The following is an 18,051-nucleotide window of genomic DNA, read 5'->3' as shown; positions in this document are numbered from 1 at the left end:
ATCACATCTCAAATGTTTCGAATCTTTTCCGTTCCGGTTTTCCCACAGTCCATGTTTCACTGGCATGCAATGCTGTACTCCAAAAGTACATCTTCACAAATTTCTACTGTTGCCAAAAATGCCCTTTTTGCCTGCGCTAGTCCGCTTTTTATGCTCTCCTTGCTCCGACATCATCGGTTATTCTGCTGCCTTGGCAGCAGATTTACTTAATTTTATCTGCTTCATGATCACCAATCTTGGTGTCAAGTTCCTCAGTGTCCTCATGTCTACTACTTCTCAGTACCTTCCTCTTTCTTCTGTTAACTCTCAGTCCATATTATACACTCTTTAGACTGTCCAGTTAATTCAGCAGATACTGTAATTCTTCTTCGTCTTTGCTGAGGATTCCAATGTTATCAGCAAGTCTTATGAGTAATATCCTTTCACCTTGAATTTTAATTACACTCTTGGAGGTTTCTTTTATTTCCATAATTGCTTCTTCGGTGTATAGACTGAACAGTTGGATGAAAGACTACATCCCTGTCTTACGCGCTTTTTAATACGGGACTTTCTACTTGGTCAGATACAGCACAGAATTCACCATGTGACAGACGGAACTAGATTTAAGCATACCAGTAATATACTCCTACTTTTGTTTGGTGACACACACACATCAGCGGACTTGAGGACATATAAGAAAACTTGCGAGAATATAAAGAGTGCGAATTTAGTCACGCAGCAGTTAGAGAATAGACGTCTTACAGGGGCGATCAATGCTACTACTTTCGCCTCGTTTTTGAAGAGTCGTTAGCAGTCAGTCAGGTAATGCCAATGATTGGTCACGTGGGTGACTATGAAGGATAACCAAGAAAAATTGACGATGACTGCGTTACGCGCGTGGTTCCCTGTTAGCATGAATTAAAAAGAAAAAAAATTGAGTGACATTCCATGGTTTAATGCAGCCCTTTTGCTCAGTTTCATTACGAAGCTACTTTTACAGAGGACACGGAATGTCCAGTTGACAAACTTTTGTACCACTGCTCCGCCCTGTCTTTACTGTATCTGAGATACTTCTCGTTCGGGTGTATACATCCTTGATGGCTTGTTAATGTGTAGATATATAATGCACAAATATTAGACATACTTGATTGCCTTGTTGTTAGAAAATACTGCAATTATTTAACACTATTTGTTACCTGTGGCTGAGTTCACACAACAGCAGTGTTGTTATGATGATTGATGATGACTAAGTAAGCTATTAGTTTTATTTTTTACGGCCCCAATCGACGGACGGATGTGAAACACTGCAGAGTGGTTTGCTATTTAAACTGGCACACTGGCATAAGGTCTGGTGATCAGGGACTTAGCGCCACCACCTTTCCTTCCCTGCCGACGAAATACAGGATAGGAATGGGCTTACCTCAGCATCGAGTGCCACTGCTCCAGCGTGCATTAGCGACATCGGACACAGAGGAGGGTTGAATTAGATGTTGTACATGCAATAACGTTAGCTGCCCTCACGTGCCTGTCCCTTTGGGTGGAAATAGCTCGTGATGCGCAGCTCCCCCCCCCCCCTCCCTCCCCCCCCCCCAAACCATGGACCTTGTTGCCGTTGGTGGGGAGGTTTGCGTGCCTCAGCGATACAGATAGACGTACCGTAAGTGTAACCACAACGGAGGGGAATCTGTTGGGAGGCCAGACAACCGCGTGGTTCCTGAAGAGGGGCAGCAGCCTTTTCAGTAGTTGCAGGGGCAACAGTCTGGATGATTGACTGATCTGGCCTTGTAATACTAACCAAAACGGCCTTGCTGTGCTGGTACTGCGAACTGCTGAAAGCAAGGGGAAAATACAGCCGTAATTTTTCCCGAGGGCATGCAGCTGCACTGTATGGTTAAATGATGATGGCGTCCTCTTGGATAAAATATACCGGAGGTAAAATAGTCCCCCATTCGGATCTACGGGTGGGGACTACTCAGGAGGATGCTGTTATCAGGAGAAAGAAAACTGGCGTTCTACGGATCGGAGTGTGGAATGCCAGATCCCTTAATTGGGCATGTAGGTTAGAAAATTTAAAAAGGGAAATGGATAGGTTAAAGTTAGATATTGTGGGAATTAGTGAAGTTCGGTGACAGGAGCAACAAGACTTATGGTCAGGGTTATAAATACACAATCGAATAGGGGTAATGCAGGAGGAGGTTTAATAATGAATAAAAAAATAGGAGTGCGGGTAAGCTACTACAAACAGCATAGTGAACGCATCATTTTGACCTAGATAAACACGAAGCCCACACCTACTACAGTAGTACAAGTTTATACGCCAACGAGCTCTGCAGATGACGAAGAAATTGAAGAAAAGTATGATGAGATAAAAGAAATTATTCAGATAGTGAAGGGAGACTGGAATTCGATAACAGGAGAAGGAAGAGAAGGAAGCATAGTAGGTGAATATGGATTGGAGATAAGAAATCAAAGAGGAAGCCGCCTGCCAGAATTTTACACAGAGCATAGCTTAATTATAGCTAACACTTGGTTCAAAAACCATGAAAGAAGGTTGTATACATGGAAGAAGCCTGGAGATACTCGAAGGTATAGATAGATTATATAATGGTAAGAGAGAGATTTAGGAACCAGGTCATAAACTGTAAGACATTTCCAGGGGCAGATGTGGACTCTGACCACAAACTATTGGTTATGAACTGTAGATTAAAACTGAAGAAACTGCAAAAATGTTGGAATTTATGGAGATGGGACCTGGATAAACTGAAAGAACCAGAGGTTGTACAGAGTTTTAGGGAGAGCATAAGGCAACAATTGGCAGGAATGGGGGAAAGAAATACAGTACAAGAAGAATGGATAGCTTTGAGGGATGAAATAGAGAAGGGAACAGAGGATCAAGTAGGTAAAAAGACTAGTAGAAATCCTTGGATAGCAGAAGAAATATTGAATTTAATTGATGAAAGGAGAAAATATAAAAATTCAGAAAATGAAGCAGGCAAACACGATAACAACTGTCTCAAAAATGAGATCGACAGGAAGCGCAAAATTGCTATGCAGGGATGGCTAGAGGACAAATGTAAGGATGTAGAGGCTTATCTCACTAGGGGTAATATAGATACTGCCTATAGGAAACTTTAAGAGACCTTTGGAGAAGAGAGAACCACTTGTATGAATATCAAGAGCTCAGATGGAAACCCAGTTCTAAGCATAGAAGGAAAAGCAGAAAGGTGGAAGGAGTATATAGAAATTCTATACAAGGACAATGTACTTGAGGACAATATTATGGAAATGGAAGAGGATGTAGATGAAGATGAAATGGGAGATATGATACTGCGTGAAGAGTACCACAGAGCACTGAAAGACCTGAGTCGGAACAAGGCCCCGGGAGTAGACAACATGCCATTAGAACTTCTGGCAGCCTTGGGAGAGCCAGTCCTGACAAAACTCGACCATTTGGTGAGCAAGATGTGTGAGACAGGAGAAATACCCTCAGACTTCAAGAAGAATATTATGATTCCAATCCCAAAGAAACCAAGTGTTAACAGATGTGAAAATTACCGAACTGTCAGTTTAATAAGTCACGGCTGCAAAAAACTAACGCGAATTCTTTACAGACAAATGGAAAAACTAGTAAAAGCCGTCCTCGGGGGAAGATCAGTTTGGATTCCGTAGAAATACTGGAACTCGTGAGGCAATACTGACCCTACGACTTATCTTAGAAGATAGATTAAGGAAAGGCAAACCTCCGTTCCTAGCATTTGTAGACTTAGAGAAAGGTTTTGACAGTGTTGACTGGAATACTCTCTTTCAAATTCTGAAGGTGGGAGGGGTAAAATACAGGGAGCGGAAGGCTATTTACAATTTGTACAGAAACCAGATGGCAGTTATAAGAGTCGAGGGACATGAAAGGGAAGCAGTGGTTGGGAAGGGAGTGAGACAGGTTTGTAGCCTCTCCCCGATGTTATTCAATGGCAGTAAAGGAAACAAAAGGAAAAATTGGAGTAGGTATTTAAATCCACGGAGAAGAAATAAAAAACTCTGAGGTTTGCCGATGACATTGTAATTCTGTCAGAGACAGCAAAGGACCTGGAAGAGCAGTTGAAGGGAATGGACAGTGTCTTGAAAGGAGGATATAAGATGAACATCAACAAAAGACAAAACGGGGATAATGGAATGTAGTCGAATTAAGTCGGGTGATGCTGAGGCAATTAGGTTAGGAAATGAGACGTTTAAAGTAGTAAAGGAGTTTTGCTATTTGGGGAGAAAAATAACTGATGATGGTCGAAGTAGAGAGGATATAAAATGTAGACTGGCAATGGCAAGGAAAGCGTTTCTGAAGAAGAGAAATTTGTTAACATCGAGTATAGATTTAAGTGTCAGGAAGTGTTTTCTGTAAGTATTTGTATGGAGTGTAGCCATGTATGGAAGTGAAACATGCGTCCATAGTTTGGACAAGAAGAGAATAGAAGCTTTCGAAATGTGGTGATGCAGAAGAATGCTGAAGATTAGATGGGTAGATCACATAACTAATGAGGAAGTATTGAATAGAAATGGGGAGAAGAGGTGTTTGTGGTACAACTTGACTAGAAGAAGGGATCGGTTGGTAGGACATGTTCTGAGGCGTGAAGGGATCACCAATTTAGTAAAATTCGTAGAGGGAGACAAAGAGATGAATACAGTAAGCAGATTCAGAAAGATGTAGGTTGCAGTAGGTAATGGGAGATGAAGAAGCTTGCACAGGATAGAGTAGCATGGAGAGCTGCATCAAACCAGTCGCAGGACTGAAGATCACAACAGCAACAACAAAACAGCGCAGTTCCCTGCCCCTCCTCCACGAACCCCCCCCCCCCCTCCAACCCTCTCTGCCACAACAGACGACGATGCAGCATTGGCAGGCTCCCTGTCTTGCACTGCATGCGGAGAGGCGTGATCAGCAGTAGCGCACATCCATGCAACGTGCTATCGAAGTAGCTGTAGATTCCACAGTTTACTTTATGCAACACATTTAATACTTATTTAACATGCTTTATGTTCACTTATGTAGACATAGGTGTCCCAGCCCCTGTATCACAGTCTACGTGATCGACTTTTTTTCTTTCTGAAGTAGCCTGTGTTCTTTATCAAAAAAATGGCTCTGAGCACTATGGGACTTAACATCTATGGTCATCAGTCCCCTGGAACTTAGAACTACTTAAACCTAACTAACCTAAGGACATCACACAACACCCAGCCATCACGAGGCAGAGAAAATCCCTGACCCCGCCGGGAATCGAACCCGGGAACCCGGGCGTGGGAAGCGAGAACGCTACCGCACGACCACGAGATGCGGGCTGTTCTTTATCAGGGTTAACGCTATCTCTATCCTAGATATCATGGAAATAGATTCAGCCATTTAGTCGTACTAATGTAACAGACAGTTATCTTCGCATTTGTAATCTTATAATATGTACGCTTCATGCATCATTAGACACAACTCTATTCGGCAGTCATCTTACACAAACACTTAATAAGGCATGCCCTTGCCAGATTTTCAGAAATTGCGAATTGTTCAGCAAGTAAGTCTCCATTACAGTCAGTCAATGGATAACCGTCGAAGCTACTTCATTTCTCATTTATCTTGCCAATCCCCTTCATAGAGCCCTTCCAATAGAAACATTACATTTCCCCAGCCTTTTTAGGCCATATTCTTCAGCTCACTTTCTCGACATATTCGTGCTATGGTAGACGTTACTTTCCAGTTGTATCTACGATTTTCCACTTTATTCTCGTATAGCTATTATCTTGTTATAGCTTTATCATCTTATCCCAGAAATGTTATTGCTTCCGTTCCATAATTTGATTTTAAGTCTGAGAATTCTTTTGCATTATATCTTCTTCAAAACTCTCGTCTTTGTTTCAGGAGTTCTGAAATGTTCAACAACTTTACTGTAGATATTGTGTGACATCTTTTATCGTTTTTGAGGACCAAACGCAGAATTCAGTTTATGTATTGCAGATTTATTCTGCCTGGTTACGTCGTTTGGGCATACGACAGGCATATGTCCCTAATGTCTTAGTTATTCTCAAATACTCAAAACGTATCCAGGCTGTAGTCCTTTATGTTTCAATGTCCAGGTCGTCCTCCATATTTTATCGTTTTTGGAAATATCGGATTTTTCTTATATTCATTATTTTGCCTCATATTTAACAAACTTGTTTGTTCCAAGAAAAACGGATCAATAAAAGCATCATCGACAAGAAGAAGAGTATACAGGTTACAGTCTTGTGACTTATTTTCTCTGGTTACCACGTTTTCTGCCTGATGCATTAAAAGCTTGAGTTACATGTAGAATTGAAGAGAGTTTCTACCATAATGTAGCATAATGGCTTGTGTCTGCTATTTGTGATTAAAGTTTGCTCCATATTTTCACTAAGATAATATGATTGTATTTCTTATTTCCACGTTGCCATTTGACCAAAAAAATTCCTTGTGCCGCACCAAAACTGATTTTGTGGAAGTGTGTGTCTGTTCTTTTGCAGCTCAGCAAAAATAAAGTATCTAGTATTCCTCCGTTCTTTTCTCTAAAAGATTTTGTGACGTCAATTTCGTAACGAAAATATGTGTACGTATCCTAAGGACGGAAAATTTATATGGTGGCATGAACGTTTATCAGAGCGAAGTCCCCAACTAACGCCGTCCTATTTCTTGCCTTGGGAAGCTTAGAAGACAGATTATAAATCATGAAAACTTGGCAAAGTTATTAGAGAAGAGGACGCAAAAGTATCAAGTGACATGCTATAGTGGCCCTTCGAAAAACTTCTAATAATTTTGTAGAAATATTACGTAGGCACTGGTATTTATCGAGAAATAAAGATAATGGTTATTTCGTACTACATTATGCCAGTAATAGCTATAGACATCACGTAGTATAATTACATGATATTAAGAACAAAGAAATCGCGTGTGTTTATTCACATGTTTTTCCTTTGTAAATACAGGGTGACAATTATTGAACTATAAGAAAAAAACTTAAATTGGTTACTAACTACGGCGTGCACACACTTTATTCAACATGTAAACGCCACTACAGATATTCAGATTTAAGTTATGACATCTCCAATATGTCTGCCATCATTGGCGATGATGTGGCGCAGACGAATAGCGAAATTCTACATGACCCAATGAAGTGTCGGAACATCGATGACCTCCTGAATGGTTGTTTTCAGGTCAGCAATGGTTTTGGGGCTATTGAAGTACATCTCGTCTTTAACATAGCTCCACAAAAAGGAGTCGAACGTATTCTGATCCGGAGAACACGGTGGCCAATCGAGGCTTATGCCAGTGTCGTTTGGGTACCCAGAGCCACAATGCGGTCCTCAAAGTGCTCCTCCAGGACATCAAACACTCTCCTGCTTCGATGGGGTCGAGCACCGTCTTGCATGAACCACATATTGTCGAAATCAGTGTCACTTTAGATAATGGGGATGAAATCATCATCCAGAAATTTCACGTACCGCTCGTTAGTCACCGTGCCATCAAGGAATATCGCACCGATTATTCTGTGGCTGGACATTTCACACCACACAGTCATCTGTCGATGGTGAAGAGACTTCTCGATCGGAAAATGCGGATTCTCAGTCCCCAAGATGCGCCAATTTTGCTTATTGACGAACCTGTTCAAATGAAACCAAACCATACATGCGCATACTTAAAAAATCCTATATGCCCCGGGCCATCCGCGCAGTTTGGACTTCCTAAAGCAAACCGTTCAGAAGTTATGACGATTTTGTTTCATATAGTTCAATAATTGTCACCTTGTATGTGATAATGTTAAGGGCTTCGCTGATTCTAGGCATGCATATAACATCGGAAAATCCTCCGTCATTCTCTTACCTATATTTACGTCGCCAATTGCATATATATCTGACATACTATATTTTCCTCTGTACGAAAAGAGATAGTAATAAATAGCTTGTGTATCGTTGTACCTCCGAATGGACTCGTCTGTTTTCCATGTAAATATACCATCACTGATCATCTGAAAAAAAAAAGAAAACAGTATCATTTATTGAATGAAGTAGGTGTTTTTGATAATGAAACAGTTGTATTGAGGAATACTGCTCATGAATGACTGTGAGAACTTGGCAAGACACACAAATTTCAATGCACGATAGTGTCCTAAGAAACCATTCCTCAAGTGACATGTTATTTTGTCTTGATACGCCGAAAAGGTTTGCTATAAAATGGTAAGAATTGTAGTCCCGTTAAGTTCTCACCGTACTTACCACTCCACCAGTGGAATGAGCACAGCTAGAAAAAATTGATTGTTGCATTAGAACGACACTTCTGGTGTCGGTAGTTCTGTACCTGTTTACTGTATCGATGGAGATGTCTGACTGACCGAAGGTAGATGCACCAAAAAACGATCTACTGTCTCATTCAGCTTTTAGTGTAAAAAGTGGTACAGAGGATGAAATTAACTGCAAATTGAGGCTCCAGAAACTTAAACAAACAAAGGCGTTTCAGACAGGGAAAGATATCCGGTCTCCGATAAATACTACACTGTAAGACAAAAAAACGACGCACTAGAATGATTTATCAGATTAAGATGGAAATCAATAGATGTGATGTATATGTACATACAAACAAATGATAAAAATTCCAGAAAAATAGGATGATTTATTCGAGAGAAAGAGCTTTACAAGATTATTTACCAAGTCAATAACGCGTTGGTTCACCTCTGTCCCTTATGAAAGCAGTTATTCGACTTGGCATTGATTGACAAGGTTGCTGGTTGTCCTCCTGAGGGATTTCGAGCCTAATTCTGTCCACCTGGCTCGTTATATCGTCCAAATTCCGAGTTGGTTGGAGGGGGGGGGGGGGGGGGGAGCTACCCATAATACTGCAAAGTTCTCAACTGGGGAGAGGTCCAGCAACCTTGCTGACCGAGGTAGGTTTTTGGCAAACACGAAGACAAGCGGTATACGTTCTCGTTGTGTGCGGGCTGGCTTCACATTGCTGAAATGTAAAGCGAGGATAGCTTGCCGTGAAGGGGAACAAGCCGGGGCGTAGAATATAATCGACGTATCGCTGTGCTGTAATGGTGTCAGGATAATAACCAAAGGCGTCCCGCTAAGAAATGAACTGGTACCCAGACCACCACACCTGGCTGTCGGGTCGTAGAGTTTATGGCGGTCTTAAGTCAGGTTGGTATCCCACCGCTATCAGGAACGTAGTCTAGGGCGCCGGCACGGTAGCTCACAGCGTGTTTGGTCAGAGGGTTAGCTGCTCTCTGTAATAAAAAAACTGAGTGAATGGATCAATAACGAACTTCAACGGGCGTCAGGTGACGTCCGCCACGAGCAATTGAAACGAACAATAACGAACAAAATGAGATTAAAAAAAAAAGGTGGCGTCTTTGATTCATAATCAAAACGTCTTCGGTCCCGGGTTCGACCTCCGCCAGTGCCTAAATTTTGATAAATAATCAGCATTGGCCGCCGAAGACTTCCGGCATAAGAAGTCAGTCTCATTCTGCCAACGGCCTTGTCAAAGAGGGCGGAGGAGCGGATAGAGGTTTAGGGCACTCTCTTGTCCTAGGGGTGGGAAATTGCCCCTAAAGGCGGAAGAATCAGCAATGATCAACGACATGAGGATGCAGAAGGCAATGGAAACCACTGCATTAAAGACACGTAACGTGTATCCACAGGACATGTTGCCTGTATTTGAAGAAGTGTCATGATGATTTCTCCATTGGCAAAAGATTCCGGAATAGTCCCCCATCCGAATGGGAGGGGACTGCCAAGGGGGAGGTTACCGTGAGAAAAAGATTGGATAATCAACGAAAGGATAACGTTCTACGAGTCTGGGCGTGGAATGTCAGAAGCTTGAACGTGGTAGGGAAACTAGAAAATCTGAAAAGGGAAATGCAAAGGCTCAGTCTAGATATAGTAGGGGTCGGTGAAGTGAAGTGGAAGGAAGACAAGGATTTCTGGTCAGATGAGTATCGGGTAATATCAACAGCAGCAGAAAATGGTATAACAGGTGTAGGATTCGTTATGAATAGGAAGGTAGGGCAGAGGGTGTGTTACTGTGAACAGTTTAGTGACGGGGTTGTTCTAATCAGAATCGACAGCAGACCAACACCGACAACGATAGTTCAGGTATACATGCCGACGTCGCAAGCTGAAGATGAACAGATAGAGAAAGTGTATGAGGATATTGAAAGGGTAATGCAGTATGTAAAGGGGGACGAAAATCTAATAGTCATGGGCGACTGGAATGCAGTCGTAGGGGAAGGAGTAGAAGAAAAGGTTACAAGAGAATATGGGCTTGGGACAAGGAATGAAAGAGGAGAAAGACTAATTGAGTTCTGTAACAAGTTTCAGCTAGTAATAGCGAATACCCTGTTCAAGAATCACAAGAGGAGGAGGTATACTTGGAAAAGGCCGGGAGATACGGGAAGATTTCAATTAGATTACATCATGGTGAGACAGAGATTCCGAAATCAGATACTGGATTGTAAGGCGTACCCAGGAGCAGATATAGACTCAGATCACAATATAGTAGTGATGAAGAGTAGGCTGTAGTTCAAGACATTAGTCAGGAAGAATCAATACGCAAAGAAGTGGGATATGGAAGTACTAAGGAATGACGAGATACGTTTGAAGTTCTCTAACGCTATAGATACAGCAATAAAGAATAGCGCAGTAGGCAGTACAGTTGAAGAGGAATGGACATTTCTAAAAAGGGCCATCACAGAAGTTGGGAAGGAAAACATAGGTACAAAGAAGGTAGCTGCGAAGAAACCATGGGTAACAGAAGAAATACTTCAGTTGATTGATGAAAGGAGGAAGTACAAACATGTTCCGGGAAAATCAGGAATACAGATATACAAGTCGCTGAGGAATGAAATAAATAGGAAGTGCAGGGAAGCTAAGACGAAATGGCTGCAGGAAAACTGTGAAGACATCGAAAAAGATATGATTGTCGGAAGGACAGACTCAGCATACAGGAAAGTCAAAACAACCATTGGTGACATTAAAAGCAACGGTGGTAACATTAAGAGTGCAACGGGAATTCCACTGTTAAATGCAGAGGAGAGAGCAGATAGGTGTAAAGAATACATTGAAAGCCTCTATGAGGGTGAAGATTTGTCTGATGTGATAGAAGAAGAAACAGGAGTCGATTTAGAAGAGATAGGGGATCCAGTATTAGAATCGGAATTTAAAAGAGCTTTGGAGGACTTACGGTCAACTAAGGCAGAAGGGATAGATAACATTCCACCAGAATTTCTAAAGTCATTGGAGGAAGTGGTAACAAAACGACTATTCACGTTGGTGTGTAGAATATATGAGTCTGGCGATATACCATCTGACTTTCGGAAAAGCATCATCCACACAATTCCGAAGACGGCAAGAGCTGACAAGTGCGAGAATTATCGCACAATCAGCTTAACAGCTCATGCATCGAAGCTGCTTACAAGAATAATATACAGAAGAATGGAAAAGAAAATTGAGAATGCGCTAGGTGACGATCAGTTTGGCTTTAGGAAAAGTAAAGGGACGAGAGAGGCAATTCTGACGTTACGGCTAATAATGGAAGCAAGGCTAACGAAAAATCGAGACACTTTCATAGGATTTGTCGACCTGGAAAAAGCGTTCGACAATATAAAATGGTGCAAGCTGTTCGAGATTCTGAAAAAAGTAGGGGTAAGCTATAGGGAGAGACGGGTCATACACAATATGTATAACAACCAAGAGGGAATAATAAGAGTGGACGATCAAGAATGAAGTGCTCGTATTAAGAAGGGTGTAAGACAAGGCTGTAGCCTTTCGCCCCTACTCTTCAATCTGTACATCGAGGAAGCAATGATGGAAATAAAAGAAAGGTTCAAGAGTGGAATTAAAATACAAGGTGAAAGGATATCAATGATACGATTCGCTGATGACATTGCGATCATGAGTGAAAGTTAAAAAAGAGTTACATGATCTGCTGAACGGAATGAACAGTCTAATGAGTACACAGTATGGTTTGAGAGTAAATCGGAGAAAGACGAAGGTAATGAGAAGTAGCAGAAATGAGAACAGCGAGAAACTTAACATCACGATTGATGGTCACGAAGTCAATGAAGTTAAGGAATTCTGCTACCTAGGCAGTAAAATAACCAATGACGAACGGAGCAAAGAGGACATCAAAAGCAGACTCGCTATGGCAAAAAAGGCATTTCTGGCCAAGAGAAGTCTACTAATATCAAATACCGGCCTTAATTTGAGGAAGAAATTTCTGAGGATGTACGTCTGGAGTACAGCATTGTATGGTAGTGAAACATGGACTGTGGGAAAACCGGAACAGAAGAGAATCGAAGCATTTGAGATGTGGTGCTATAGACGATTGTTGAAAATTAGGTGGACTGATAAGGTAAGGAATGAGGAGGTTCTACGCAGAATCGGAGAGGAAAGGAATATGTGGAGAACACTGATAAGGAGAAGGGACAGGATGATAGGACATCTGCTAAGACATGAGGGAATGACTTCCATGGTACTAGAGGGAGCGTTAGAGGGCAAAAACTGTAGAGGAAGACAGAGATTGGAATACGTCAAGCAAATAATTGAGGACGTAGGTTGCAAGTGCTACTCTGAGATGAAGAGGTTAGCACAGGAAAGGAATTCGTGGCGGGCCGCATCAAACCAGTCAGTAGATTGATGACAAAAAAAAAAAAAATCAGGAACGTCTCCAGACACGTCTTCGATGGTCATTTGGGCTCATTTCGAAGCGAGAGTCATCACTGAAGACAATTCTACTTCATTCAATGGGATTCCAGACCGAATATGCCCGACATCACTGCAAACGGGCTCCTGGGTGAACAGAAGTCGGCGCAGGGGGTGCCGTGAGGTCAGTCCCCTTTCTTCGAGCCGTTTATTAATGATCTTTATGGTGACTGAAGTACCACTTGCACGTCGGATCGATGATAATGTCGAATCCAGGTACCTCTCTGATTACTGCTCGGTCCTCACGTTCTGTTATCTCCCTAGGCCGACCGCTTCCTTTTTGACTCTGTGTCCGGCCTTGATTCACCCATTCCTGCCAACATCGTCAAATAGTGGCATCTCTCCTATCCAAACGTTAAGGGATTCACCGATTATCCCAACCGGCTTGTTTGAGCTCAACTATATTTCGTCTCCCAAATGCTTACATTTGCATACGTTGTTCAAACGCCTTTCTGCGAGGCATAGTTACTCTCCAACTGAATACACGGAATGAAATTCGCCAACACTTTTTGCCCTGATGTCGACATGTCCACCGTTTACGATCCTTGTCATCTTTGTCAATGGCGCGGTGAAATTGCACTGCAGCGTGACATTCAATTCAATTGCCACGAAAGTTTACGATTTTGCATTTTCCGTCAATACCTGTATGAATATCAGTTTGTGATTCTTTTTGTCTTGGTGAAAACGCTACCAGTCTCTTACGATTGTTTATTTATCCTGGAAAAGTTTTTAAGAGCAAAGTATTCTTCTGACATGGTGAATATACGGTGGGTCATTGACTTTCGTGCCGGGGTGGAAGTAATTCCAAAACTGTTAAATCTGTAAACAGATCGCGTGCCGCCGTGGTTAAAACATACCGTGCATGACAGATTGGCGCTATCCAAAACTAGTGCCGAATTATTGTGGTGCACCACAGGTCATAGATAACAGGGGTCAACAACGGCTGAGGAGACGTGTATGGTGCACAGGCGTGCAGCTGTTGAGCAACTGACCACCGAGATGAACCAAGGGGCTACCAACAATGTCTTCTCAACGACTGTTCAGCGAAAGTTGCTGCGTGTGGACTTTCACAGCAGGCGCCTGACTCATGCAACCCTGTCGACTGCTGTTCATAGGCTACGAAGGCTGAGATTTGCACACCAGTACCGCAATTGGACGACTAATGTTTGGAAAGGTGGCCTTTTCAAATGAATTACGTGTTACGTTCCATTGGACAAGTGGCCTGCAACAATAGTCGTAAGGGTCCAGACCGGGGGAGGGAGCGTTATGATATGGGGTATGTTTGCGTGGGATTCCCTGGGTGATATCGTCGTTCGGAAGGCACAATGCATATGTACTGGGGAACATGACGACCAGAAACATGCAGCTTGTTTTTCCTTGGTGAGATGGCATCTACCAGTGGGACAATGCAATATGTCATAAAGGCTCACAATGTAAGTACGTTGGTGGAAGAACAATGAGTTTCTAGCTATCAGACTCCCATGGTCTAGCTCGATTGGGCTGTTAGTGACAGCCGGCTGGTGTGGCCGAGCGGTTTTAGGGCGCTTCAGTCTGGCACCGCGTGACTGCTACGGTCGCAGGTTCGAATCCTGCCTCGGGCATGGATGTGTGTGATGTCCTTAGGTAAGTTAGGGAGTCGGCACGGCTCAATATCCTTGTCGGTACCTTCAAAGACCTCAGTGATTTTCTTCCACGCTGCAAAGCTTAATTAATGAGACTTCTGACAAATGATAAAATTAATATGACTGTACCGTGTATCTTAAAACCTATATCCCAATAAATACCACTCAGGCTTCCGAATACACCACGGCACAGTAACTGCATTAATCAAAGCCTCTCCAAATCACTTTTCGGCATGTATCTGCTCCTTGCTACTCTCCACTTTTCCACCAGGACTCATTTTGAGCACAGCCATAGGACCTCACATTAAACTTGTAACCTCTGTAGATACACTGATCAGCCAGAACATTATGACCGCCGACCTTACAGCCGGTATGTCCACCTGTGGCACGGATAACAGCGGCGACGCATCGTGGCGTGGAAGCAATGAGGTCATCGTAGATCGCGTGAGGGTATTGGAACCATATCTGCATATACAACTCACCTATTTCACGTAAATTCCGGAGAGGGGGCGCTAAGCCCTGACGACCCATTCAGTAACCAGGTTTGTTCTATTGGATTCAGATCTGGCGAGTTGGTAGGGGGCGGGGAAAGCATCTCAACTGGAACTCGTTACTTTGTTTCTCGAACCACTCCGTCATGTTCCATGCCTTGGGACATGGCGCATAATCCTGTTTAAAAACAATCGTCATGGAGGGGTGTACGTGCTCTGCAAACAGTGAATGATTCTCCTTGGCCGTCATGGTGTCTAGCACAAGCTCCACTGAACCCATCGATGCCCAGCTGAATGTTCTCGACAGCAGAATGCAGCCTCCGCAGTACAGATGACAAGAGCTATTCCCCGGGAAGATGACGACTTCGCGCGCTCCCATCGGCACGATGAAAAATGGCATAGCGCCAACTTCCAGTGCCGATGGTCACGTGCCCATTTCAGTCATTTTTTCCGATGTTGTGTTACATGGGTCATCGGGTGCGGAGGCCCGTCGTGTTCCTACATTCTTGTACTCTGCCGGCCGGTGTGGCCACGCGGTTAAAGGCGCTTCAGTCTGGAACCGCGCGACCGCTACGGTCGCAGGTTCGAATCCTGCCTCGGGCATGGGTGTGTGAGATGTCCTTAGGTTTAAGTAGTTCTAAGTCTAGGGGACTGATGACCTAAGATGTTAAGTCCCATAGTGCTCAGAGCCATTTGAGCCATTTTCTTATACTCTGCCCAGCATTAAAGTATTATTTTAGTTCCGCCACAGTTCCCCGCCTGTCCTGTTTTACCAGTATGCCCAGCATACGATGTCCGACACCTGTAATGAGAGGTGGCCGCCCAACCCCACGACGTCTGGACGTGGTTTCACCTTGGTTCCGCTACGCGTTGGAGACACTCTCCACAGCACTCCTCAAATACCCAATAAGTCGTGCACTTCCCGAAGAGCTCGTGCCGAGCCTGCGGGCCATTACAATCTGTCCTCGGTCAAACTCAGATAGATCACGCGCCTTCCCAATTCCACACACGGAATAGTACTGCATGAACTGTGCGTGTGTCTTGAGTAGCAGTCATTCCTCACCAGGTGACGCTGCTATCGCCTGGACGTGTTTATAACGGTCGGAGGTCATAATGTTCTGCATGATAATGTGGGTGTTCCATTTCATTACAAGTTGCTAAATCAAGACTGCAGCCGAAAGACGAATGAAGGCACGAATGCACTTACAATCCAATATATGTTACCATTTATCAACACTACTTTCAGTTTTACTATTTATTGAAAAACTGTGAGCACTTTCCACCTTAGTGTCTGATCGATCTTCGAAATTTTTAAACAATTTTTTTTCCTAACTTACGTTAGTAATTGTATTGAGAGAAAGTTTGCATTCAAAATAACTTACTTTTTTGCATACTTACATCAGTGGATCCGCTGACTGTAAGGGGGTTGGATGAGAAATAGAAGTCCCGAATCCTCTCAGTTATCAGTTTAGCTCGTGGTGACGTCTGATAAGCAAAGCAGACGGGGAAAAGCTTGTCGCTGTTGCGGTCCAGGTCTTCTAACATCGTATTATATTCAACGAAAGCTGTAAACATACGTTAGAGCTCATACGAATTGCGTATATAACAAAATAGCTGCTGCTTGTTGTACTAAGAGCTTAGATTATGCCTGGTGATCCCTACTGCATATATCTGGGGTGTCCATATTACTAGACCATGAGAGCGACGTATCAAGTTTTGAATCTCATTGGGGCCGGTTAACAAATTTTCTCAGAAATTAGAGAATTGTAATGAAATTAATTGTTATTTGACACGAACGCAAGATTCAGTGAAAACATCACGTATGACTTATTACCGTTTAGTCCTATATGTGAGAGATATGAAATTTGTATTCTGAATGCATAATTTTTTCAGACTATGACTCTGACTTACTCTGTTGTATGAGTAATATGACCTGTACTTCTGTATTTAAATTGCATAAATTTCATCAAAGAAAATATCTGTTGACAACTGTAGGTGGTGCGAAATAGAGATAGTGAACTTCGTGCACAGTCTTTGATCTTGAGGTAGTTCTTATGGGAAAAACCCGCAAAACCAAACAAGGCTTCCTACTTTAAACTTGTCGTTCATGTTGGCATCAGCCTGCGGATTAGTGTTTTCCGCCTGATCATCTTCCACTTCACAAGAAAAGGAGGTCCGGAATTTTTGGACTTCCTTAGAATGCGCATCTATATCTGAGAACCGGGAAGAGAATTCTTTCTTCAGATGAGGCAATTCCATTGCAAACAAAAGTGGAAAATTTGAACCATGTGTACGCTCCAACGACCGACAGTTGGTGAAGTGTGAGAAGATTTTCTTTGTTTGACGTTGAGTTAAGAAAATATCAGTTTCTGTCAGAAAAATTTAACTTGTGTAAAGGTCACGAATTCAAATTTTGAGCACTTCAGCAACAAAGCTATATTCCATAGCTATTCTCTGTTCCTTTATAACAGACAACACACACTGGTTTGTTGGCTTTCAGTCTAATGAAATATTTCGTAGTCCACTCTGTACTGAAGATACGACGCTCGCTATCTACCTTTTACTTTTAGTTTCTAGACATATTTTCACAAGCATTCGAAGGAAGAAAACTTGAAATAACAACACGGTAAACATAGCCAGGAAGTCACAGTCAACTGCAGGCGGGCGCTCCTGGTCGCATCCCTGTAATTTATTAAATCCCTTCACGGGTCGGATGCAACCCGCGGGCCGCATTTTGGACATCCCTGCTATATACAGTCATCTTCAGTTCTTCTGTTGCATATGTGGCAGACACACACTGAAGTTCCGAAAATGTGGAACAACGAATTTTTACTGTAGTCGCATTAAGATGACCACAATGGGAACGTAAATCACTTTCTTACAACAACAAAAAATAAATGTCCTTAAGCTGCAATTTTTATTATTACGAGTTTCGACTCCCACAGAAGCATCGTCAGATCTGGGGACTCAAAAATAAATAGGATTTAACAAAAAGGTTTAAACAGATGCATTGAAAAGGTACACGCACAAATTTTGTTGTTACTGTGTACAGCTCATTAGTATAGACCTATTTATGGAAAAGTCACAGCAAAATTGATTTCGTTCCAGATCGTAATATGAGTCATTCCTCACAGCTGGACAGATGAGTTTAACAACAAGATGGTCTTGTGATTTAAAATAATGTTACAGTTTACTGTTATGCTACTGCATTG

General features: G+C 42.6%; 1 protein-coding gene across 1 annotated transcript in view; it reads right to left on the bottom strand.

Annotated features, from left to right (window-relative positions):
• Nucleotides 1-18,051, bottom strand: part of LOC124788899 (juvenile hormone esterase-like) — a 124,320-nt gene that overhangs the window by 22,197 nt on the left and 84,072 nt on the right. The window contains exons 7-8 of the mRNA XM_047256181.1: nucleotides 16,238-16,404; nucleotides 7,850-7,994 (exon numbers count right to left, since the gene is read on the bottom strand). Coding sequence (XP_047112137.1) covers nucleotides 7,850-7,994; nucleotides 16,238-16,404 — 312 coding nt within the window. The remainder of the gene's footprint in view (nucleotides 1-7,849; nucleotides 7,995-16,237; nucleotides 16,405-18,051) is intronic.

This window comes from Schistocerca piceifrons, chromosome 3 (genome assembly GCF_021461385.2).
Source record: "Schistocerca piceifrons isolate TAMUIC-IGC-003096 chromosome 3, iqSchPice1.1, whole genome shotgun sequence".
Taxonomy (NCBI): domain Eukaryota; kingdom Metazoa; phylum Arthropoda; class Insecta; order Orthoptera; family Acrididae; genus Schistocerca; species Schistocerca piceifrons.
Note: the sequence above shows the minus strand (reverse complement) of the source record. Positions and strands in the feature narration are given on the sequence as shown.